Source organism: Salminus brasiliensis, chromosome 17 (genome assembly GCF_030463535.1).
Source record: "Salminus brasiliensis chromosome 17, fSalBra1.hap2, whole genome shotgun sequence".
Classification (NCBI taxonomy): Eukaryota; Metazoa; Chordata; class Actinopteri; order Characiformes; family Bryconidae; genus Salminus; species Salminus brasiliensis.
The window spans coordinates 29,718,701-29,744,454 of record NC_132894.1 but is presented as its reverse complement, the minus strand read 5'-3'; the positions used below and the strand labels follow the sequence as shown (position 1 = coordinate 29,744,454).

The following is a 25,754-nucleotide window of genomic DNA, read 5'->3' as shown; positions in this document are numbered from 1 at the left end:
AGAAATATAGAAATATAAGCAAAAAAATAAAAATACAAATATATATACACAGATGAAATAGTGCGTGTCTGTGTGTGTGTGTATGTATATATATATATATATATATATATATATATATATATATATATATATGTATGTATATATATGTATACATATGTACATATTTATCTGTATGATATATATAGCTAGCTAGACATATTAGCCACCATCCACCATCCAGTGGCCAACCTCTGTACTCAAGACGTATGAGGGCTTGTCTGTAATGTCTGAAATTTACAAAGTCAGTTAACCTGCGTAATCAATATGTTCATGGGTTTATATGTAATGTTGCTAATGCTAAAATATCAGTGCATCTGAAATTAAACACCAAAAACTGTTCCTTATGGGGCTTTTTTTTTTTTTTTTTTTTTTTTTTTTTTTTTGCCTTACAACACCTAGCATGTACTTTTAGCAGTTATGACATCTGGTTGACAAATTACACAAGCAGGAGGATGTATCTTCAGGAGTCCAGTCCAAGGACTCTTATTGGTGAAGTGGTGTTCCTGCCCTGCCAGGGGACTGGACCTCAGTCTGCCACAGGAAGGGTGCTGTTGTTACCCACTACGCTACACAACTGTACAACACAACGCTGCATTTGCTTCTTTTGAGGAAAAATACACTTTATGCCAAAATGATCTAAAATCAGGTCACCATATACCCACCTTTACACAACACTGACTCCAGTTAGAGCTTGTGAGCCAGCCAGTGTTTACAGAAGAGAGGGACTCCCCAGGAGAGCGAGCTAAAGAAACTCTCAGCGGAACCAGGCCAAGCCAAATAACAACCTCCAATCACACAAATAGTCAATGGATACATTTCTGAATAGTTCACTGCATCTTTAGTTAATCCAGGAAATTAATATCCTCACCCAGGTTCTCAAATCTCCTTCTCAACACTTCTGTATTCTGAAGTTAGTCAAAATGCAGTGTTTAGTATATACACTAATAAAGTGCTTCACCATGAGGAACTGTACACCCACTTATTCATGCAGTTATCCAACCAGCCAACCAGGCCACAGCAGTGCAATGCATAAAATCATGCAGATACAGGTACCATTAGTTAAGGTACCGTTCACGTCGATTAGCAGTATAGGGTGAAAATGTGATCTCTGGGACCTTGAGCCTGGCATGAGTGTTGGGGTCAAGACGGGCAACGGATCTACTAACCCTAGCAATTAACAGGTCAGTTGCATCGGATCTACCTGAACAGGAAAAGCACATGACTGTGCAGGAATCCAGCCCTCCAGGACTGGAATTGCCCACCCCTGCTTTACTGGAGTTTATTCAATATAGAGTCCAGAGGCTCTGCAGATGCCTTATTGATTGGAGAAATCAATTAAATGGGAAAAAGGCCCAACTGGAGCAGACAAAGGTTCCAGGAACTCAAATAACCACTTTTTACTATTAAGGTGAGCAGAAAACTTCCGCAAGACCATGTTGGGTTCCACTTCAGTCAGCCGAGAACAGAAAGCTGAGGCTGCAGTGGACACCGGCTGCTTTTAGCGCTGCCTAAGGGAAGCCCAAGTATTAGTATATAATAAAACATCTAGTGTTCCTAATAAAGTGATCAGTGGGAGTATTTTAGTATCGTTATCGTTTATTAAAGCTTTTTGTGAACTTGATTGTTTTTGTTGTTGAACTGGTCACAGCTGTTATGTGTATGGAGAGAAGAAGCTGGGATCTACAGCCTTGGCCTCAACAATGACGTGTTCCTCAGTCAACGAATGCAGCGCTATGCTGCGATATGGAGATTCAGATGGGTTGCGATTGTTGTAAATCAGACCATCAGAGGCCAAAGACAGTTTTAAGACGGGAGACACAGATGTTTGAGACAATTTCTTTTATTTTACATAAAAAAGGGTGCAAACTTGAGTTTCCCTTTAAGAGTGGAGGGAATAAAAATTGAATCTGAAAGGTTAAATGTGGTACTTCATATGACTGCTCAGGAAAATAGGCATTTAAGATTAAGAACTTTGTCTTTCTGAAACTTAAAAAAAAAAAAAAAAAAAAAAATGAAAGAAAAAAGTTAAAACTGTTAAACTGGAGAAACAAAGATGGGTCCCTCACATTTGAAGCCCTTTACCAAGTAAAACCATTCAAATACATTTAACATTCATATTTCAACACAAAGTCATGATACAATTTCAGATTCAAAGCTTTAGAGTAGCTCTGAAAATTTGGAACCGGGACGGGGACGATCTTTCAGGACTGTACAACTGAAATCTCCGCAGTTTTGAGGAACGAAAGATCTTCTTACTGAATCTTGTCGAAGAAACATTGAGAGGATACAAAGAGATGAGGAAAGGTCGACATTAACTGAAACATTGCAGCGCTGTCCAACCCGAACTCCTGACAGTATAAAGTTCAATAAAGAATGTGCCGTTTAAGCAGACCTACGAATCTGATCATTAAATTCTTTGTTCAACAGATTTAAACACTGATTTAAACCGCATTACAGACAGAAATGACAATCAGTTTAAGGGGGGGCTTTTGTTGCAATGGCAATCAAATGACAGCGTACAGTAAACTAGAATATGGAAATTACTTGCAGGACCAAAGCTTTAAAGATGTCAAAATGTAAAGCAGCCTTTTTAAATATAAAAGCTTTGTGATTGCAACTTTCAACAGAAAATGTAGAAATCTCATGCCCAGAGTACATCAAAAAGTCCCACATACAAGTATTTACCATTGCTTTCCCATCTGTAAGCCATGCACGTTAATAAACTGCAGTAACGCAGACATTCGGTCTAAATGTTGGTACTATTACTGGTCTTTTGTTTCCACCTTTGACAGAATGGCCGTTGATTAAACTCAATGGAATGTAGTTAGGATTCTTCGCGGCCAACTTGACCGGAAAGAGAAACCAATAGCTTTAAAGGACGAGCTCATCATTAGCATGGTTCTGGTCAGATTTTTTACTTTACCCCCGACCTGGACTATATCTGTAAGCCTAGACGAAGTCTGGGAAGAATTAAAACTGCTGCTTATAGGAAGGAATTAAAGGATGCAGGTCCCGGTGGTTTGAAATAGTTACTTTGCATTGAGGAGAGTGCTAGCTAGTAGTCATTATAAAGGCCTCAACCAGGAGCCCAGTAAAAAGGAACAAGTTCTGCAATGCTCAGCAGTACTTCATATGCAGAATAGGCCTGTAATTTCAGTGTCTGGATTAGCATTTCACATGGTCAGATCTCTCTGAACAAGATGTTTGGCCAGCAGATGGCGCCCTTCACTCCTAAAAATCAAGGTGCTACAAAGGTTTTTTTTTTTGAGTGATACCATCAAAAAACAAACCTCCCACAAAGAACCATGGTTCTTGTAGCATGTAGAACCTTTTAAAAGCCAAGAAGTCAATGTAAAGGATCTTTACCAACTGAAAAGGTTCTTCACTCCAGGTCTCCTTTACAAAAATGGTTCTTCCATCTATGGTTTCGGCAAAGAACTTTGTGCAGCACCTCGATTTCTAAGGGAGTGTACGCTTACATTCTCTACGCAAACCCTGGAATTCATCTGTAACAATCTTGTCCGAGGTACAAGCTGCTCCCTCTTGCCAGGTCAGCTGGAAATCAAGGTCAGAAGTCTCTTACCCAAATCCTAACCCCTAACACACTCTAATACTGATCCTGGATCAGGGCTGAGGGCATCTACCAAACGTCCACAAGACCAGCAGTAATCTGTAGTCTGTAGTCCGAGGTTCCTAACCCGATTCTGACACTGCGTTTTCCTGGCAACCGGTCACGGAAGCACACAGGACAGGAGGAGTGTGAGGATACACTCATCTTCTCTCCTTACAGAGCAAGTCGTTCTCCCCCAAGCGAGCACACAGACACACCTGACAGCAGCAAGCATCACATGTCCAAAAATCAAAAAAAAAAAAAAAAAAGAAAGAAAACCCAAAACAAAAATACTAAATCCTCACTAAACAACCGCTCACATGGAGGCACATAATAATAAGCAATACAAGAAAAGAAAGATAAATAAAAACCAACCATTGAAAGAAGCCTCTCCCAACACTCGGCAACTGGAGTTTCAACAGAGAACGTAAAAGCAGTATTCAAGTACTTTTCACAAAATAATTTAGAACCAGAGTGACTCGTGTCACACCGGATGAGCATAAGATAAAACTCTATATAACCTAAGCCTCTGAAATATTGCTCACAATGCACAGTAAATGTTGCATACACACTGGATACATGGCAGGTTGGCCGCCCTCTACACCCTGCCCAGCCCCTCAACTGTGGGTCGCAAAAGCCTTTCTGTTTTTTTTTTTTTTTTTCTTCCAGCATCTGAGGGCTGAGGAAGGCGGGACTTTTCTCACTCACTCACTCACTCACTCTCACACTCACACACACACACACACACACACACACACACACACACACACACACACACACCAGAATCTAAAAGATAAAGATGACAGAAGATAAATGCTTCAGAAAAAGGTGCAGGGCCTACATGTGAGCCTTGAGGGACGCCCAACACAAAAATTTCGTTAAAAAATGTCTAGTCAATGAAGCCCACCAAGAAAGCACTGATGGAACTGGAACTGCACAGTCTTGTTCAATATTACCACCACTAGTTCTTCTAGTGCCAAACAAACAAACAAACAAACCAACCTAAAAAGAAAATGTGCCCTCCCTCAATGCATGGATTTTGGTCCAACATGTCCACTCGACCATCGTCTATTTGGATCATTTGAAACAAGTCACGCTTCCCTTGTAATCCGAGCCCTCGCGGTAATTTATCCTTCGGCTACACTTGACCGCAAGTACAAACGCAGCGGGCACACCGGTTATCATCAGCGATGAGTTCTTTATATAAAACCAAAACAAAACAAAAACACGGTTCAAAAGGTTCTAACCTAAAGGATGACCTCAGGGGTGCCCACAGCGCAACAGTAAGGGTACAGAACAACAGTACAGGCAATTGACAGTAAAGGTAAACAATGGGTCAACGAAAGTGTAGTGCAGTTCTCTCTCCCTCTTTTTCTCTGTTCCCAACATTTGTATGGCCAGGTGATTTATTAAAAAGAAAAAAAGGAAAAAAAAAAAGTTATATAATTTCATACATTTTTCAATTCACATTTACTATACATTAAAAAGGATCACAACATGGAAATATGCTGTGGACAGGCGATCACTGAAGAAGAAAAAAAAAAAAAAAAGAGAAAAGAAAAGGCAACATCACCACTGAGATTATAAATTTTCATTCCTTCAAAGCCATTAAGCCATTTATTTTTCTGCAAAAATAAAACGGACTACAGTACTCTTAGCACAAAACCTCAGGAATCGGATCATTCATTGAGCAGGATTGTCCAACTCAGCTTCTGGAGATCCACACACTCTTCCACAGACTTGATTCTGACAGTGATCAAGCCTTTCACAAGCAAAATCAGGTCATGTTAAAGCAAGGAGAGAGGGAGGCACTGAGCTGTGCAGTGCTAAAGCTCTCCAGGACTGAAGCTGGGCGTCCAAAAGCTGATCCCTAAATTCTGAATGAAACTCATGGGCTCCACAGACGGCCTCATCCTATATCTAAGATATCAAGGGCTGTCCTACAGTCGAGCCTCTAATGACCAGTACATGACTCGAGAGCATTTACAAACGGAAAAAAGAGGGACTGGATGTGAAAACAAGCAGTCGGTTTTACAGTAGTCGTTAAATATAAGATCCAGCCTCGATTTGGATTTTGGTGTCATGACTACATGGGCTGAAGCGAGTGGGTCTGGCTGTTCAGGATTCAAATGCCCCATGCTGCCATACTAGAAGTGGAGCGAGAGCAGTGGAGTCTACTGCGTGAGTATAAAAAGGCAAGGGAGGAGTTCCGTAGTGTCTTTCTACAGAGCCACCAGCGTGGGCCCTGCTGTGTAGTGTAGTGTTAGTTAAGGCATTAAACCGAGACGTTTTGCAGTGGCAGTAGTTGGAGCGCCCCCAAGACAGTGCTCCAGTTACTACCATCAGTCTGTAGATCCTCCAAAGTCTCCTGAAAGACTTCTACTGCGTGCTGGAGCTCAGAGCCACGCTTTGAGCTGCGGAAAGGCGCCCTAAACAGCCATTACTATATGGTTTACAAATGTTCCCTATACACCTACCAGACTCTCCATACAGACACTTGCTTAAAAGCATGTAATGAAGGACCGTGCGCACATACACACATACATACACACACATTATAGGGACATAAAAGAGTGTTTAGTCACTCACAGACTGTGACTGAATGTCAAATAGCCACCCTGGCACAATAAACAGTTCTTCTCCTCCTGGGGAATCATTTCCATTTAAATGGCATTATAATAATAATAATAATAATAATAATAATAATTAAAAAACAACACATTCAAGCCAGGGGCTGGGTCCTGAAAATGAGACGACAGCGAGGAAAGTAAGAGAGCGGCGAGAAGGTGTTTATGTTGTTCTGATCCAAAAAGAACCACAGATCGCAGAAGAGCAGAAAGTTTCACTGGCAAGCTCGGCTCTGAAACCCCAGCTGATGGAAGAAGAAAAATAAATTTCAAAAAAATAAACAAGCCAGTTTCACGTTAAAGCGATACGATATCACAAGAGGAGAAAGCAGCATGACTGGCTGGTAGGTCGTAGTGGGTGGAGTGCTTTAGAACAAGCAGCTTAAATACCATTCACTAGAACTGAGGAATGTGCTGAGGCTCACATTCGTGCCGGGTTGGGTCGGGTCAGGGCCGAACTGGGCCCTCTCGTGCTTCGCTCCATCTCCCCACTCTCCCTCTCGCTCAATCATTCCTCTCTACCTCAGAACAGAGCAAGGCAGCACATTGCCACGAGGGTCAAAGGCCATGAAGACAATGTTACTAAAACAGGGCCTGTTATCACTTTACACATGGCTGCTTATTTCACACATTTACATAGTCCACACAGAAAGGCCTGTTAGCATCGTTAAGACAGTTAGCTTTTTCATTTAAGATGTTTTTACCCTTAGTCCATCCAATTGACACACGAAGGAGCGCCACTATCAAGGTTCTAAGGCTTTGATGACACCACACAGTCAGGAGGAGCAGAAGATGTGAAACAACAAGATGGGGGTTGCAAGGTGAATGAGAAGTAGGGAGGGTGTGAGGGAGAGGGAAGGCAGTGTGGGAACTCGTGGATGAAATGAAGCTCCTCTGACTGATTGACACTCCCCTCAATACTCTTCCAAAGCTGGTTCACAGAGGTCAGCTCCATAATCGCCACCTCTCCCGAAGATGGACTTGGGGGGGGTTTACAAAAAAAATAATACTAAAATAACAAAGGAAAAAAAGGAAAGGAGCATGACAGCAAACAAAGGAGTGCAACGCTGTTCCAGTGCTTCGAGATCCAAAAGGGTGCGTATATATCCCAACACAAGGAACCCGTCCATGAGGCCCGGCATCCACATTCCATTTCCCTTGAGGGACATTATATGTGCATGTCTCTCTCTTACAGGTAGGTCCCTTTGAGGCTATTCATGTTGAGGGCATTCTGTTGTCTTCTTTTGAGTAAATTTCCTTTATTTGACGCTCTTAAAACAACCGAAAGTGGGCAGGGTGGAGGGGGTTGCCGGATCATTTGTGCCGCGGGGTGTTCTTCTTCCTCTTCCTCTTGAAGAAGCAGCAGCACCTGAAGACACAGAGACACCAGGTTACCATCAGAGCATTTCAAAATCCAATCGATCAGTCAGAGCTAAGCAGAAAGCCGGTCGCACAAGCCAGTCTGTCGGTGAGTCCAGTAGCAAGCAACAAATGAGCTACCGTAACTCTACTGAACGCTAGATTAGGAAAAGTACTTTGATGAATAGAGAAAGTTAAAATTTTACATTTCGCTACATACACCCAATCTTCTCAAAGGAGTCATGGGGGTATTAAATGTTCTATATGTGTTCTATGTATGCAAGATAAGCTGTTAAATGCTGTCCCAAAAAATTGTACACACATGTAAGGACACGCTCACACACCCGAATTATACTCCTTAGTGATGTTAAGAGTAACAACAACGTTCAGACATCAACAACACGACAAGATGAACCCATGTGAACGACTGGAGGAGCATGCAGAGGAACGAGAACAGCTCCAGACTGACACATAGAAAAGTGATACAGTTTGCTACAGCCGTTTCTGGGATGAAGTTTCCATGTCTCTGCATAGCCGGACAATTTTGAGGTCAGCCATTTATAGTCACGGCTTTAAACATCCACGTCCAAAATGCAGTCTTCTCTCAAAGTCTTTGGGATTCTCTACATTCATACTGCAGCATCTATGAGCCAGTGTAAAGCTTCCCCTAACATCTTAACTTCCAGAACGTGGTCTAATTGAAATTGAAACTGAAACTGGCTCAGGCCACCTCACCCCATGTAAGGGTGAGTGAAAGAGCTCCCTCTGTTAATCTAGACTAGCAGCACGCAGCAGTAGTCCAACTGATCGATTTTGGCTTGCTTTTTGATTAGTGAGAAAGCCTGAAACTGTTTCGGGCTAAGTGCCTTCATGTAAACTAGGCCTATATGCCCACAGTCTAGGCTGGTCCACTCCCCTTGGGTTTTGATGTGGACTGGAGAGAGGGACTCACCACAGGTTGAGCATTTTCACGCAGCTACAGAAGAGTGTGAAAAGAGAAAAGACAGAGAGATTATTACACAGTGGTGAGACGATGAGACAAACCTCATGCCAGCCACATAAGAGAAACAAGGGGACACACAGAGGAGCGAGAGAAAGAGAGAGAGTAAGAGAGGTATAGAGAGAGTGAGAGAGGTATAGAAGCATAGAGAGGTAGAGAAAGAGGACTTTAGGGGAATAATTAGAATACTGATTCAAACATCTGCTGTGTTCAGGTGTCCCAAAGAAAAAAGAGGAACAAAGGACATATGACTCAAATGTGGGGCACGTGTGTAAATGTTTCCAACTACAGTGGTAAAAAATAAATGAATAAATAATTTTTTTTTAAAAGTGTACGTGAACCATTTGGAAGTAATGTATTTTATTAAGCACAACATTACTGAGTAAATCTCCACATTGCAGGCTAGAAAAAGCAAGTGGAACCTCGAATTTAATAATTTATAGATCATCCTTTAGCAGCAATCACCTCCTCCAATTCTTTCCCTGTAGCCATAAATAAGATTTGAGGAGGAACCTTGTATCATCAGAATTTCTGGAATGTCTAGTTCTCTTCCGGTCATTCCATAGCATCTTGACAACTGTCGCTTTTTTGGAAATACTTTTCAATCATTCTTTACTTGATTCACTTGTGTTTTGGTTCATTGTCTTGTTTGGTTCATTACATTACTCTTACATACTCTTCAGCTACAGCTTCAGCTTTTCAGATTGTATTGTTCTTAATGACAGCAAGACACCCAGGCCCTAAAGCAGCAAAGAAGCCCCAAACTATGGATGCTACTTCTGCTTGGATGAGGTTTTGGTGTTGGAGTGCAGTGTTCTTTTTCTGCCAAACATGGAGTGATGCTAAAAAGTTCCACTTGTCTCATCCGTCCACTTAGCATTTTCTCAGAAGCACATCAAAAACACCTTAATCAGAGTTAGGACTTTAGTAGTAGTCTTACAGAGTCACTCCTAGGGAGAGTAGTGCTGCACTGTAGACAATTTATCGAACCGTGGATTGATCTACATCCAGGTCTTTAGCAATGCTTTTGTAGCCTTTTTTCAGCTTCATCTCTAGGACTGCAAAGTTAGTCTTCTGAAAGTTATTATATCGAAATAGCTTCAAATCTCAAATCTCATCTCTTTAATTAAAACACATTTTCTTAGAGAGGTCTTTAACGCAGAGGTTCACTTACACTTAAGCTTAGTCAGATTATGTTTGTCTATGATTGTAACTTAGATAATCAGACCATATTTTATTAGTATATATGCAGATTACACTAGGGGTTCTCAAACTGGTCTTTAAGGCCCCTCAGAGGGCTCACACCTTTGCCCCATGTAGGGACAAAGGAAAAAAATGAGGACTATCTGGGGGGTCCCACCTGAAGACCAGTTTAAGAAAAGCACTTTAAGAGTTAGGATTCAACCAGTGCAGGAGAAAGACAGGGGGGGGATGGGGTCAGAGAGAATGGGTAACAGGAAAGATTTCTAATGAGGTTAAATGCTGTGTGATAGCCATGGAAACCTTAGCGTGCCTATTTCAACCTTTTAATTGGACCCAGCCTGTAACACTGCTTACTTTCAAGCCTGTGCATCAGTAATCAAAGATGGGCATCTATTCAAGATATCAAAGCACTGGTAGAACAGAAAAAGTTCTATACACAAAAATAAACAATGAGTGATTCAAGGGCACCCTGAATTAAAAGAAACATGACTAACTATGAATGCATGTGTGAGTATAAGCATTTCCTACTATACAAGACTCATCTTTGGGACACAGGAACATACTTAAAAATTCAGATATTGGTAAGAATCAGTATAGATAACACAGAGTTGCTGCAAATGTCCCAAACTTTTAAATTGTTGTGTAATTGTCAGTTGCTGTAAAAAGTATGTATGACTTCCAGTTCTGAATATCTTGCACTCAACAACAGAACTTAATATATTTTTGGGTTGTTTTTTTTTAACCAACACAGGGTCAAAAAATATACAAATGCCTATTTAAGGTTTAATTCAAATGTGCTAAAAGTTTGTAAAAAATAGTTTGTCTAAGCCTCCTAACTTCCTGTTAGTGATCATCATGATTGACTGCAGCTAACAGCTTCTCTGTGCCCTCATAAAAAGGGTTTGTTTGAGCAGCACACAGTGCAATGAGAAAACCCCACATGCTCAGTGCAGAGTGCAAGTCAGGAATGTCTATTGGAGCCATTTCTGAACAACTGCAGCCTCCAAGATCATTAGTTCAAACAACTGTACATAAGTACAAAGTCATTAGGAGGTGTAGCCACAGATAAATACCCCCAAACTGTCACCCAGAACTTAGCTGGGATGGTTTAGAATTACACAAGAACCACCAATGCATCTGCGTACTCCTGTTCATGATCCTGCAACTGTATACAATAACAGGGTCCTAAGGGGGCGAAAAAGAACCCTCCCTCATGCCCCTCATCTTATACTTTAACCACACCTCAAGCAAAACCAAGATGACAGAACATGACCGCAAGAGAAATGAACGCATGTAGGAACACATACTTAGCCTCGTCCACCACTTCCACCTCTGCTTGCACTGTGATTGGAGCATTGGAGTGGGCCGCCAACGGGTCGTCTGCATTCAGTTCCCCATTAGTCGAGCTAACCACCTGAAGCACAAGAGGGAAAAAGTTAGCACTTACTGCACCACTTAAGCACTGTAAGACTACGGCCTGCTTTCCTACAGAAATAAAGCTCCAATGACTACAAGAACGGCCACAACCCTCCTGCTTCTAATACACTAAATAAGCCACTGTTGTGTGCTTCTCGGCTGCCGCGGAGCATCTGTTAGACAGCAGGTGTTAATACACCCTGCTCATGCCCCTGAGAATTAGGGGCCCCAAGGAGAAGCTCATCATATGGAGGATGACATGCCTGACCCCTGCTGCTAGTGGCTGGGAGATCCTGATAAAGAAGAGCAGGCTGCCACATGACCACCTAATGGATCATGTAGGTGGGACACCCTGGGTCTCTGCAGGTATCAGCCAATTCTATGCTGAGAACACTTTCTAATGCCTTTTTAATGACAATTTAAGCCATTTTTAATGCTGATATGAGGCTATGGCAACATGGAAATATACAAAGCATCTTGCAATGTAGACATCCATTAAATCGCAAGCTCTTCATAGGGGTCATCAGGTAGGCGCTTGAAATGTAGTGGGTCATTAACAGTACAGGTTAAGGGCCCAGCCCTATGTGTAACCCCAAGTATTAGGTGCAGGATTCTGTCAATTCACCTGTATTTTTGGAGACTTTGGAGTCTTGGAGACTTTGGAGAAACTTGCTGGAATGGCCTGATTTGCCCATGTTGGCAGTATTTTTATTTATTAATTTTATTTTTAATTTAGAAGACAGTGGAACGACTGATTACTAACTGTTCTGAGACCTGTTTAAGTCCCTTTCCAGACTCAATTACACAACCTCCTTTCTGAAGGCCTCAGATAGCTCTTTGGAGCTTGCCATGTTGATACCACTCACTTCAACAATCAAGAGCAAACCAAATTAAACTCTCAATACTGCTAAATGAACATCTAGACCCTGTCTACACCTGGTCACTTCATTTGACCAGTATCTAGATTGTATCCTGATAAGATTTTAGAGACAATGGGGCTCAAATGCGTCTCGGACCACCTCCTGAAGTAGTCAGAGTGATCAGATTTGTATCTCTGTGGCGTCTTAATTGTATACTGCATCTGACTGGAGGTATATTCTCTGGCTATACAATATGTAATACAATAAAAATGTAGCGCTTTAGACCTCTGCAGATCATATTTCAGATATTTACTCATATTCAATGCCCTGTTTACCAAAAAAGCAAAATAAAAAACAACAGTTTTAATTCTTTTCAATGATACCCTGGACACTACACTGGAAGCAGGGCACACAGACACACACAGGAAGAGGGGAGAGTGGAGTTGGGGGCCGGAGAGGGCAGGGGTTGGAGAAGGATGGCGGTAAAGAGGTACCTGCACTGAACCCCCGTGCCTGTCCGACGCCAGGTGGGAGGTCAGGTAGGAGTTTGCTTGGCGGTTGGGCTGCACCTCCCATGCTCCTCTGCGGTCGGATGCGGCCGTCTGCTCAGGCGGAGGAGGTGCAGGAAGGGAGGGGAGGTGTGGAGAGGCGAGTGAGCATGAGCGGGCAGCGTGAGGCCAGGTGGCATGCAGCGCGGCACGGGAATAGAAACCAGCAATAAATAAATAAATAAAAACAGCCAAGGCAAAGCCAGGAAACAGCATTAGTGACAGAGTGACCGTCCAGTCAAACCAACAGGCAAACCTCCCCCTCCCCCCGCAACAATAGCCAAGAAAACCGCTCTCAAAAGAGGGAGAAAAGGCCTTCAGAGAGCTGATCTGTTGCAATATTCATCATCAATTCAGGGATCAGATTAGCCTTTGAATGCACAGTTAATTTTCTATTGAGAGCTTAGAGTTTACTTTATCATTGGTTGGGGTAAAAAGAAAAAATATCTCCATGTTTCACAATAGAAAACAGATCTATCAACACTAGGGGTGTAACGGTGCGTGTGTTCGTACAGTATCATCACTGTACTGTTGTCACAGTTTGGTAAGCGGTTTCACCTGTAAACCTTAAAGCAGCATCATGTGAGAATTGTCATTTTTAGCTCCTGGGCTCCTCCAACAGTTGGGGAGGGTAGTTCAATTTTTAGACCACCATCATAAAAGCAGCAAAACACATGGTGAGAGACAATTTTCCAAAGTTTGGTCAGTGGAGCATCACCATGATTCTCAAGCTGCTGTTTTAAGGTAGAATTGCTACAATAGCAAGTACAGTATGGATTTGCAGGGTACTGTGGGAATTGTAGGGAATTTATAAGCATCACACTATAGTAGTACTGTAGTTTTGTTGGCTGTCCCCCTCTTTTTCTTCAACCTTCAGCACTCACTGTTCTGTTTGTGAAATGACAACCAACCAACATTTTGCCCTTTTCCATCTTATTTTAAAATCATGGAATCAATGCTAAACTTGCATTTTACTGCTTAAAAAACTTCAAGCTGTACCCGTTACCTCAGGGGGGGTTAAACTACACTAGGTGAAAAAGTGTAACTAAAACAAATGAAAGGAGACCTAGCTCATGTATTTGAGGGGTTTTGTTGCTTTCCAACCCCACTGTACTGGACTGAACCGAACTGTGACTTCTGTGCACCGTTACTCCCCTAATCAACACAGGTCATTTGTAATACAGTAAGGAGGCCCATGTGTTTAAAACCTCCATGTTCAATAAGGTGCCAAGAATGAAAGGTGTTCTCATTCTGAGTCTATAGGGATATTTCCCTTAGTAATGAGCACAATAAACTGTTGCTTAGAGTCAATTATATACCATGTAATGCTGCATGATTCCCTTCGAGACTGTATTACCAACACTGGCAGGGTAATAAGAGTGGGTGTTTTTCTTCTACACATGAAGGAACGCTTTAGCTCCCATCTCTTTAAATCTGAACTCTTTATGCTCTCTGAAATCATCACTTGCAAATGCATATGTTGAGGAACACGTCAGTAAAACACTCAAAAGCTGGCTTGTACTTAAAACAGCAGCCCAAAAAAGCAGATTACAGGACAATTCTAATATGTATGTGTTTATACATATTCAAAAGCCTTCTGCGGCCTGTGCGCTTTCTGAAGCATGGGATGGGCTCTAAGTGGGCTCTGCATGCTGGGCAGCAGCTTTAGCACTGGTGGTCAGTGTGCTGGTAACGGCGTGGCGCCGTAGTGCCACTGTTGGGACTTCTAGTGTATAGCGCAACATCCAGTGTAGTGGACCAATTACCTCATTCATACAGTGGTCATGCTTATTATACAAAAGGGTGGTCAGAGGGTCGGTCTGTAGCTATTTCTTTTTTTCCACGGGTGGAGAAGACACAGGGAAATGTACTTAAGTAAAAGTATTGGTACAGTATTTTTACCCAATGAATTTTATATGCATTTAGTCAGATCAAGAAACTTAAATGTGCAGCAACCTGATGCACTCAATTTAATTGCTTGTCATTCATTTTTATCCCTAATTAGATACTTCAATTAACCCACACGTTCATAACTCCCCTAGCACTAGAAGGGTACACATGCTTCGCCCAGATACAGCCTCTTTTTGAAACACAGATGCAGCATTACCAGGCATCCGACGCGCTCTGCGGAAAGCATTAGGTCCCTAGCTCATAGATACCTGTAAGAGTGATGAGGGTAGAGAGTGCCCAGACCTGGAGAGAGCAAGGCCAATTGTGCTCTCTCGGACTCTGGACCCCATTATGATGCAGATGAGAAAGCGGCATGGTTTAGGATTCGAACTTGCGACACCCCTTTGCTGCCTGCCCAGTAAAAGTTGATTTTGGTTTAGGTAAGTGATCCTAGCAGGGTGGACTCTTCCCTGGTAGGTAGGGAAGAAACAATGCTCCTTACCTGGTTCCTCAGGGGTTGATGCTGGGACGGTCTGTCTCGGTGTGTGTGGCTCTCACGGGTGACTGCTGATGCTCCTGAGTCCACATGGACAGACCCAACTGGTGTCGGCTTCGCGACCAAAACAGAGAGGGATTGTGAATTTTGTGATGCACAGGAAAAAAAAACCTACAAAAAAAAAAAAGCCTGAAAACAAATGAAACATTTACTTACGATTTGCCTGCCAACCCAGTCATAGGTGTAATCAAACGTGTATCCTTTTCGCTCAAACAGCTCCGTGAACAAGGTCCTCAAGTACTCGTAGTCTGGCTTTTCAAAGAAATCCAACCGCCGCACATAGCGTAGGTAAGTAGCCATCTCCTCTGGAATAACAAGGAGTACAATGTTGAGCAGTACAACACTTGACTACAAAGAATCATCTCTTTGATCAGCAGGTGAAGACACGTGAGAATGCCACCAAACGAATGCAGCACAGGTTTTTCAAGTCAAGTACAACTTGAAGTTCAATGAATACATGAATGAATGAAAGAAAGAAATTCTACCTGGAAAGTTCTCACAGAGAACTTCAATAGGAGTGTTCCGTTTTGTGTCCCCGATTTTCTGATACCGCTCCTTTAACGTGTCAGCCTGCAAAGTGAAATAGAATTTCACAGTCTTGTTCATGGAGGGAGAACACATCTACTATGACCCTGACGTACAGCAGGATGGCATACCTTTAGTCCCTGCCAAGGGAGACTGCCTCGGAGAAAGTACATAAACATGTGACCCAAGGCTTCAAGGTCATCTCGTCGACTTTGCTCTGAAACATCGAACAACAAATAACCTTCAACAGCCCATCCAAACAAACCGCAAAATGTGCAAAGCCTGCTTCAACAAAGACCACTAGAACATTACTATTGCTGATTATGACCGTATCCATCAACAACTGCTGGGACGGAAAGAACGGGTAGAATTTGGACGTTTTAGCAACTGTGATCTTACCCTTCCCCAAATGTGTATTTATGGACATGTATCGGGCTGTGCCAGTGAGGCTCTTGTGCTCCCGGTACGGAATGTGTTTTTTGGTTTCAGGGTCGATGTATTCCTTGGCTAGGCCAAAGTCTATGATGTGAATGATGTGTTCCTTTTTGTTCCCTTGCCGTCCGATGAGAAAGTTCTCTGGCTTCACATCCCTGTAGATGAGGTTCTTGGAGTGCACATACTCCATACGAGAGATCTGCAGAAACATGACCAACATAGGAAAGGATTAAAGAACACAGTTTTTCACAGTAGTAAAAAAAAAAAAAGAAAAGAAAAAAAAAAAAGAAGGCATTGTAAGATAAGAAGCTAACGCAGACTTTATTAGATTAAAACCTTATATCTCCAAATTTACAGAAGAAAGAAAAACTTGTTAACTTTCAATGGACATCATTGCAAGCCATCTTGCTGCATTTCTATAGATCAATCCATCATGAAAATTCTCACAGAGAGTAAAAAAATGCCAGATTCAGATTAAGGGAAAGAATTTTCTGAAAGGCTTGCGTGTGACAGCAGCGATACACAAGAACTCATCATGGATGTTCTCTCTTATCTCAGGACCTGTAATGTTAGTTAAAGCTATTCTCTCACTCATACAGGGCCATTAAAATCAACAGAATAATAAAATAGCTGAATAACAAAGTTAAATAACGCATGGTACAGCGGTACATTACCATAACAGCAGCGATGCAGATTACTTTTTAACATGGCCTGATGAAGACAGCACTTATGGTGCAGTTATGCCACTGTCTTCAGGTGGCAATTGACAGATGAGCCATCTCCACTTTGCAAGTTTGCAGAGTTGCACTATTTTGAACACGCTATTTATTTAGTTTGTACTACGCGGTTTGGGACACAGCCCCGGTTTTCACACGTTACGCAAATCTCCGTTACGAGGACGTCAATTACGCCAACGAGTCGCCCCAGCCTCATCTATCGTAGGCACTAAGAAACAGGGCAGTACAAGAACAGGTCTACAACATGGCTTCTCATGTTTGTGACTGTCAGTTTGCATGTGGGTCAGACGGGTTTGAGTTTAAAATCAATTTCTAGGTCAAGGGGAGGTTAATCCTTTCATTTTACTTTACATTAACCTTCAGCGCTACTTAAAATGAAGCTCACACTGCAGAATATTGAATGGTGTCCTGTTTATTTATTAGGTTAATGACATCAGGAGTATTTTGACGTATGCTACATCTACATCAAGGTCACTCAATCCATCTTACAGCAATAAATGTTTCAGGGCAGAAAATGTCATTTCATAGAGCCACACAGGCAACCAATATCCTCCTAGCTGATGAAGACTTGTGGCTACAAGAACAAAAGCAGGCCGAGCGCCACTGACACAGATTTGAATAGATGCTCAGCAAAGCTTCACGTACACAAGCCCGTCTATACTATAATTTTTCCCTTTGACTACACTGAGACAGCCACATCCCAGGTAAGCCAGGTATTACAACAAACAAAAGATGGCATTTTTCCCTCTCAGCACTGAAATTATACCATTATAGTACATAAACAACAAAACAGATCAGATCAGATCTTGTAAAGTTTGTTAGGCACACAATAAAAATTACTCCGTTTCCTATATTTACAAATTCTGTCTGTTTCTGGGTGCCACACTGTAAAACTACATAACTGCCTTGTCCAATAATATTTTCTTGCCTCCTTGAATCCTTCCTTGCATTAATTGACGGCTGCTTTGCACCATACGGTTGTGAATGACCAGTGATTGGAAAACAAAATAGAGAACATGGTAACAATAGTGCAAAAAGCTAGACTAATGCTAACACACGAACACACAAACTCTCATCATCCTCCTCTACATACAGCATCTACTGAAACAAAGCCAGGACAAGAGGTGCACTCACCAGCTGAATGGCAATCATTAAAACTGTCTTGAGGGAGAAGGTGCGGTCACACAGGTCAAAGAGGTCCTCCAGGCTGGGGCCCAGCAGCTCCAGGACCATGGCGTTGTATTTCCCACATGGCCCAAAATAGTACACCTGGGGCAGGCCTTCAGCTGTAAGAGAGCAGAAGAGCATTTACCAACATAGCAGAGCCCTGAACACATTAAACAGAGCCACATACTGCTTCTTTTAATGCCATGATTAAATGGGTGTGGAATTCGACGCTAAATTCAAGCTTTTCAGAAAATTACACATGCACAGACAGGCGGCAAACTTAAGGTTAAATGAACATCGCGTCTTAAGGTGTTTGGCCACCATGAGCTGCTGGAACAGCATTAATGAGCCTCAGCATAGATTATACATCCCTCAGGGAACTGTACTAAAAGGCGGATGGTGTTTACGTGATGGTGGTGGAGAGATGGCAAGCTTTTCATCACATTTTCCAACCCGGTTTACTGAGGTCTTTCGTTTAACTAGACATATAAATCACAATGCAGTCACTGCTGTGCGTATTCCTACTAAACACTAGCCACTTTGGGACTGAGGCTCCTGCCACTTGTACTCTAATAAGGACCCCTCTTTCAAAGTTACAAAGATCATCTCCTTGCATCTTGATCCAAAACCAGGGGCCTGCATAGCAAATTAATAGCCATCAAAAAAAAGGAGCTACAAATGGTTCTTTAAGTGATACCACAGAATCTTTCAAAGTTCAATAGATTTAATATGCCACTCTTAACACATCCAGGCATTTAGTGAGAAAATGCAAATCACACTATTTGGAAACTATAACGTTACCAAGCCTTTAACCAGCTAAACTAGTTAGCCATCTTACAGCGCCCCTGAAACTACTGTTCTCCTGTCGACTCAATAATCTGCCATTACAAACAAGTGATTTGATGGTTATAAGATACCCAAGACAGTTACAGTCAGTTCCATTGGAAAATACATTATGGGCTTCTAGCAAACATCCAGTTTCTGCTGTATATGTTCATATATGTTTGCCTAACTTTCCTCGGTTACCACCGTTGTTTCTAAATGTTACCACATTAGTGACTAGCATTAACATATACTAAATATTACCCAACATATAGAATAATGCAGCTAGATAAAGTGATTTCTTACTTTGTGGACAGAGAAATCACTTAACCACCTGTAAAGTTCTGAAATCTACAGCATTACAATGTATTTTCCATAAATTAACACAACATACAGGAGACAATAATAGTGCTAAAATAAAATTAAAGCAGTTTTGTGTTTTATTTATTTTGCAACAGATAGAGGGAATTAAAGATCTGTCAAGTCAATCACTCCCTCACTTTCTTCTACATTTTATTGGAACATTGAAAAACAAGCAAAAAAAAAAAAAAAAAAAAAAAAAAAAAAGATTAAAAAAATTTAAAAAATTATACTGTTGTCCTCAACAGGGAACAGGACAATGTAAAAAGGTTCTCTAATCCAGCTTAACGTTCTTGTTGGAATTTGTAAACCAAGCTAGTTTTCATCCACATAAATCCACAATCCAAGCAAGCATCTGTTGTCTTGATCAGTTTACAACTGGCTAATCTGTAGAATACACACACAGAGACCAACGTTCCTCCACTTGCAGATGAAGATCAGTGAACATCCATATCAGTGAATTGCGTCGGTCCCAAAAGGTACAGCAGATGCTCTCCAACAAGCTAAGGATTCATCTCCTCGTTAGCTGTCTTGGTCTCCAAATGCAAAACTATGAATCCCAATGGGAAACGTCCTAAAATACCTGTTCAACTTGAAGGAGCTGATTCATCCTGCCACTAGATGGCAGAACGGAGAGAAAGCACACACATTCCACACCTCCTGGCTGGATTCATGATTTGCTCGACCAGATCAGCACCTGCCGCTTCGTGAACAACATAAAACAACAACAACACAACCTGCCAGAGTGAGCCCAACAAAGCACAACCCCACTTCCAGTCTGTAAGGAGGCCTAGGCATGACAGATCAGTGCACCAGCCTATCTGCCATGATGGTTTCGTTTCACAGGTTCACGACCTGTTAAAACCCATCAACAAACTACTGCTGAAGCTTTCAGCTGGTATAATGATCATCCTTGGTGGATCCAGGGAGGATGAAGTGGGTAGTTGCAGAGCAGGCCTACGCTGCGCATTGTGTGGTTTTGTTTGTAACACCCCTGAGAACGGGGCGCACGCTGGCCTGGCGATGACTCATCTGTGTTCAGACTGCACAGAACACACACTCGGCAGAGTCTCTCCATGATGATTACCACTTTCACTAGCTGCTCTCTGATTGCACCGTGCTGATGTGGCCCACACCGTCATGCGAGAGAGATATGGGGGGGGGGGGGGGGGGGGGAGATTTCACCGACCACAATCTCGCTCAGTGCGGTGAAGAGCCATCGTACCAGAAATCGCTTAGACTAGTGGTCGTCATTCAACTGAATCACTTTTGGAAACTGAAATATTATGTTTTGCTATATTAGTTTAAATGAATTAATTTCATATATATTTTTAACTAAAATCACACGTAGGAATCAATTTTTGTCACAGCCTAAATTTTGCATTTCATCATCTTAAAAATATTTTAATGCGTTTGTAAAGACTGGATGAACTATGATCCATTTGTGTATTTTTACAAATAAATCAGACTCAAATCAAAATAATCAAATCAAATCGCTGTGAAATTTGACATTTCATTATGCACTGAATAGTGTCCTTGTACGTGAACCGAATCAGTGTGAGGTCAGAGATTTACATGTTACAGACTAATACAAAAGAACAATAGATCCGTCAGTCAAACCCGAGCTGCAACTGTGGGTATTTGGACAAGTGTCCAAACGCTACTGTACTGCTGAAATGAACGGGTGTTGAGCGATATCACGGTATACTGTTCCATAAGATGTGATGAGGAATGGGATCCTGGCGTTTGTGGAAGCATAATGGCCGTTAGGCTGCAGCTTTTCCACCCCAGTCTGCTCCGCTCGACCCCTCTGCTCCAACAATGCACCATCTGCCATCAGACCCGTTTCAGGGCGGCCACCTACGCATGCTGAATCTGAGCGGCAAGACTTAGAGCACAGAGCCACGTGATCCAACGGCCTCTAGTCTGCATACAGTACATTAGGACGGCCTGAGGGCACCACCTTATACACACACACACACACACACAAATAGAGTATGGCTAGGCCTCAGCTGGTGTGGTGAGTGGAGCTGGTTGATCAGCAGCCAAGCTGAAGCACAGCTAGGCGCAGTCGGTAAGGCCCTAATGCCAGGGCTGCCGGCCAGGAGGAGTATCAGAGTTCAGCACAATACTAGCTACACATTAACCAGAAACAAAAGAGAACTGTACTGGCCCTGAGGGACGGGCTCTCTTCCTGGAGGAGTAGGCACAACACAAGTGGGGGATTTTCATGTGGCTGGCATTCAACATGCACAGAGCAGTTGGCCAGATTAGACACATACGACTAAGTTGGAGGTCACATGAACTGGGGGAAGGCTGATTATTGCTTCAGTGGAAATCTCCTCTCAGTGACTTCTCTTACAGTAAGAAAGCCAGGCAGTCATTTTAAATGCACTGATTGCACAGTGGTTTTATAGCAGTTCATTTTTTTTACTAAGCTTATCACTTATCTCTTGGTTAATTGTCGAAGTAATAAGGATGTACAAATGATACTGCAATCATATTGCCATCAGCTGGTATTACCTTTAGATATTACACAAAATCCTTGCTGATTTACAGGACAATGGGAAAAAGCAGAGTAAAAGATCTTCTTATTCCAAAGACACTGGAGAATTTACACTGGTCTCTTCAACAATGTAAACAATCAACTGATTTTCAAAATTACGTTCAATGTAATTATTATACTCCAGAAGAGCAGATCATTTCAAAATAAGCTCCACATTCTGGCTTGTATGGGGCTACTACTCAAGAAGAAGCTTAAGACAGACCCCAGCTAAACCTGGAACAAAGTGGTCAGTCAGAGGAAACAATAATAATTGAGCTTTCTGGCCAAAACCCAAAAGCTATGTGTAATGCTAACCTCCTCGACAGTGAAGTTTGATGATGGCTAAAACTAAATAGACAAATGAATGGTGTAAAAGCACAGGGAGATACTGCAAAAGAACCGTTTTCAGTTTGAAGAATTAAAGCCTGGGAGAAACCTCACCTTTCCTCAAGACACTGCCCCCCTGTCGCCAATATCTTTTATCCAATAAACCTGTTCTTGAGAAAGGTCTACATCAGATTCATGTGTTTCTGTTGAACTGCAGAATTGTTCGCAGCTGTTCTTACAACGACAGATCTCCTCGTAAACTGAACCGATCCCTACATAAGAAAACGTTGGTCAATGACAGATTCTTTGTGAATCTGCGTGAGTTGGTTTTAAAGACATTCCTTCTTATGAATTGTTGGTAAATAGATCCCATTGAGCCCAAGCACAAAGCCAAACACAGCAATGACTGAACCAAAACGTGAATATTGAATATTGTTAAATATCAAAGTCAAGTCCAGTCCATCTCAATTCAACTGAGAACCTGTAGCACTGTTTGAAAACTGTGGTCCACAAACATCACCCAAAAGACGTCAAGCAAAGCTGGTTCTTAGAGGGCTAACATTTAATGCTGGCCCTGAACCACAATTACTCTCTGTGTGCTTGTCTAAAAAAATAAAAATAAATAAATAATCAGGGGATTACTGTCGGCTGTGACTGCTCTACTCCCAAGTATTACTGCTGATCTATGGCCAGTACAGTTTGCCATAAACAATGATGTGTACAGGTGGGGACCTGCTTCTGTATCACTACTATCCGGAGAGAGTTAATAAATATGAACCTTGACTGGACAATTACTGTAATGCTGACGCTAGACGAATGCAGTCTCATAAATAAACATGGCCTCGCTCTCAGTGGACAGGAAAAGTCAGCAAACAACAGAAATACGACTCTTGCTGGGCTGTAGAGGCTTCGTCAGTCACTACTTCCCAAATGCTGACAGCTTTTGCATGTACTGACTTCTACTATGTATTTACAATAATTAATGAATTAATTATAGCTCAATAAATCAAATCAATCCCACAAAACTGCAAAATGCAACAATCAGAGAGAAAGAAAGAGACAGAGAGAAAACAGGCATGGATTGCATAAGTACCAGGAGCTCTATTATGTCATTCACAAAGCAAAGCATAGCAGCATTAGGACAGAGAGAACTACTACCTCCCACCAGCGCTTCATCCCTTCACTGAGTAACAGGCCCACTCCTACGCTGCAAACTCAGCGGTCAGAGCGATGGGATTAACCAACTGCCCACTTCACTGCAAGCACTCAGAGATGGAAACCAAACACTACTGTGGTTAATCCTCCAGTAGGACCTCCAGACAGCAGCTGCTCTTATTTATTTAAAAACTAAATAAGAATAAGGAAAAAAAATAAAAATAAAAAATCCACAAAGAACAAAAGCAGGGTGGAGCTCAAAGCGGAAGGGAAGAAAGGATGTGACACATTGGGGGTCTTGGTGGGAGATGGGGCCTACACATCAATGAGCCTTGGCACCCCCCTAGACCCTGCCGATTCACTTTTGGTAGGTACTAACCGCCGCATAGACTAGGATTACCCCACGGTACCCCTCAGTGTCAACCTAGGAGCTCCAGGAGCTGTTCCTGTACCTGTACCACACCCACACTGAATCAATGCTCAAATCACCTGGAGGTCTCTACAAGAGGAACAGGTAACAATAATAAAGGGGGAAACTAGTTCTGGCTAAGGTCACGTTGGGTCCAGAGCCGTGGGGAGGGGGGGGGGGAGGAATCCCCTGGACAGGGCACCAGACCGTTACTAGGTACCACCTACACTCACACAGAGGCAAATCTGCACATTCAATACATGTAAGCATGTGTGCTTTTGGACGGTACGTATAACACTCCTCAAGGACAGTGACCAGAGCCAGGAAGGGGCACCCCCTAACCCCAGACCTCTGGAGCTGTTGGGCACTCCCTGTTACGTCACTGGGACGCCGCAAAAAACAGTATTAGTACATCTGTAACGAGAAGGTACTCAAAATAGGGTTAAGAAAACCAGGCCACAAGAGGCTGACAAGAACAGTGGAGTTCCACTGGACACAGACAAATATTTCAAGCGCTGGAGTGTGGGACAGTCAGACCTCTCTAGCAGCCTGGTCTGGCACGGGGCGGGCCGAGAAAGGCCAAATGGCATTGTGGTGATGAGCTGTCAACAAGCTTCTCTCTCGCTCTGTGTGTGTGTGTGTGCGTCAGCCTGGGGGCTCCAGGAGCTGTTTCTCTATGCATCTCGGAGAGAAAGACAGCCTCCACACCCACACCGAACCAATGCTGAGCTGGAGTGCCTACTGAAAAGAGAAAGAAAGGGTTTCTGTTCGGTCATAGGCCTTCTATTCTGATTCCCAGTCCCCCCGCTCATTCCTGTACAGCTTAGATTAAAAGCGGAAAGTCCCAGGCCGTGACATTCAGCTTGCCTCTTTAAGACCGTTATTTATTTTGAGTATAAATATTGCAAGACACATGACCACAACAAGAGTGGTGTTAATCTGGGTGGATGTGTGGATTTTCCATTGCAAAACCAGCGCGGCGTCCCTCCCCTCACGCTGATGAGAGTCGCAACTTCCAGCATGTGACAGCAGAGAAACGAGAGAACGAGCGAGTGAGCCAGCCAGCGAGGGAAAAAAAGAGAGAGAGAGAGAGAGAAGCAATGGTCTGATCACACCATCACCTCCCTCCATTGAGTGGGTGCAGGGGAAGATGACTAATCATCAATAACATCCTCTCCTCACCGACTGCAAGCGCACATTAGCACACAGCAGATTCCATTTTACCTTTATGAGAAAGGAATGTTTTCTGAGAGCCCCACCGGACCATTAAAGGCTCTATCTATTGTTCAGAACTGACGCTCTCCCTTTTCACTTCCCCTCTCACGCCGTCAGAGGACTGGTAAAAGGAGATGGTTTTTTTTTAATCTCTAGAAACGCAGGAACATGCATCAAATGCGACGTCCCTTGAACAGATAGCGATCATCCAAATGGCCGGCAGAATGACATTACTGCAACAGTGAGAAGCGAATAATGCGGCTAAAAATAAAGACGGTGAGCCGCATGCTCTCAGAGAAACATGTCTGGGCATGTCAGCAGGGTAGTCTTCAGCAAAGCGCTCACCACACTATGGCAAACCCCCAGGAAACTGTCTGGAGGAATTATGGTGGACTCATGGGGTTTCACTGAAAGTGATTTAGTCGTCACTTGAAAACGTTGCGCTGCTGATCAAAGATTAGCAAGATCGGCGGGAGAGCGACACCACGGCCTGTAGACAGGCCTCAAAACCATCGAAACTTCTGTCAAAGTCAAGGAGGTTATCTGAATATATCGGTCACGAATCTCCGGAGTCAAACAAATCCTAACCCCCTCCCTCCAGCGCGCTCCACAGACATGTTTCTAGACTGAAGCTGTACACAAAGGATTTGAACTGAAGAAACCGAGATATAACTGAAGTGTAGACTTTCAGCTTTGATTCAAGTGGTTGAACTAAATTGTTGTTACTATTTAGTAATTAAGGTTCGTTCATGCTCAAAGTAAGTATGAACACAGACTGAGCCAGTGGTCCGTGCTTTAGGTTTACTTTGTTCACACTGGTGCAGGTTTTCTGAAAGCTTACGGATACGGACGGAGCCTGTGGTCGGAGCTCCACGTTCATACTGGTGCATGTTTTCTGAAAGCTTACGGATACGGACGGAGCCTGTGGTCGGAGCTCCACGTTCATACT

The 25,754-nt window shown here is 42.7% G+C and overlaps 1 protein-coding gene across 5 annotated transcripts in view; it reads right to left on the bottom strand.

Annotated features, from left to right (window-relative positions):
* Positions 1 to 1,863: 1,863 nt before the first annotated feature.
* The window catches only part of csnk1g1 (casein kinase 1, gamma 1), a 44,476-nt gene continuing 20,585 nt past the window's right edge, over positions 1,864 to 25,754 (bottom strand). For 2 of the 5 annotated variants that reach the window (XM_072661136.1, XM_072661137.1), the window contains exons 5-14: positions 17,940 to 18,091; positions 16,033 to 16,267; positions 15,765 to 15,850; positions 15,594 to 15,678; positions 15,265 to 15,413; positions 15,055 to 15,162; positions 12,609 to 12,716; positions 11,146 to 11,252; positions 8,588 to 8,611; positions 1,864 to 7,645 (exon numbers count right to left, since the gene is read on the bottom strand). In XM_072661136.1, the coding sequence (XP_072517237.1) occupies positions 7,591 to 7,645; positions 8,588 to 8,611; positions 11,146 to 11,252; positions 12,609 to 12,716; positions 15,055 to 15,162; positions 15,265 to 15,413; positions 15,594 to 15,678; positions 15,765 to 15,850; positions 16,033 to 16,267; positions 17,940 to 18,091 (1,109 nt within the window). In that variant the 3' untranslated portion in view covers positions 1,864 to 7,590. The remainder of the gene's footprint in view (positions 7,646 to 8,587; positions 8,612 to 11,145; positions 11,253 to 12,608; positions 12,717 to 15,054; positions 15,163 to 15,264; positions 15,414 to 15,593; positions 15,679 to 15,764; positions 15,851 to 16,032; positions 16,268 to 17,939; positions 18,092 to 25,754) is intronic. The other 3 variants (XM_072661138.1, XM_072661139.1, XM_072661140.1) reach the window with 3 other exon arrangements.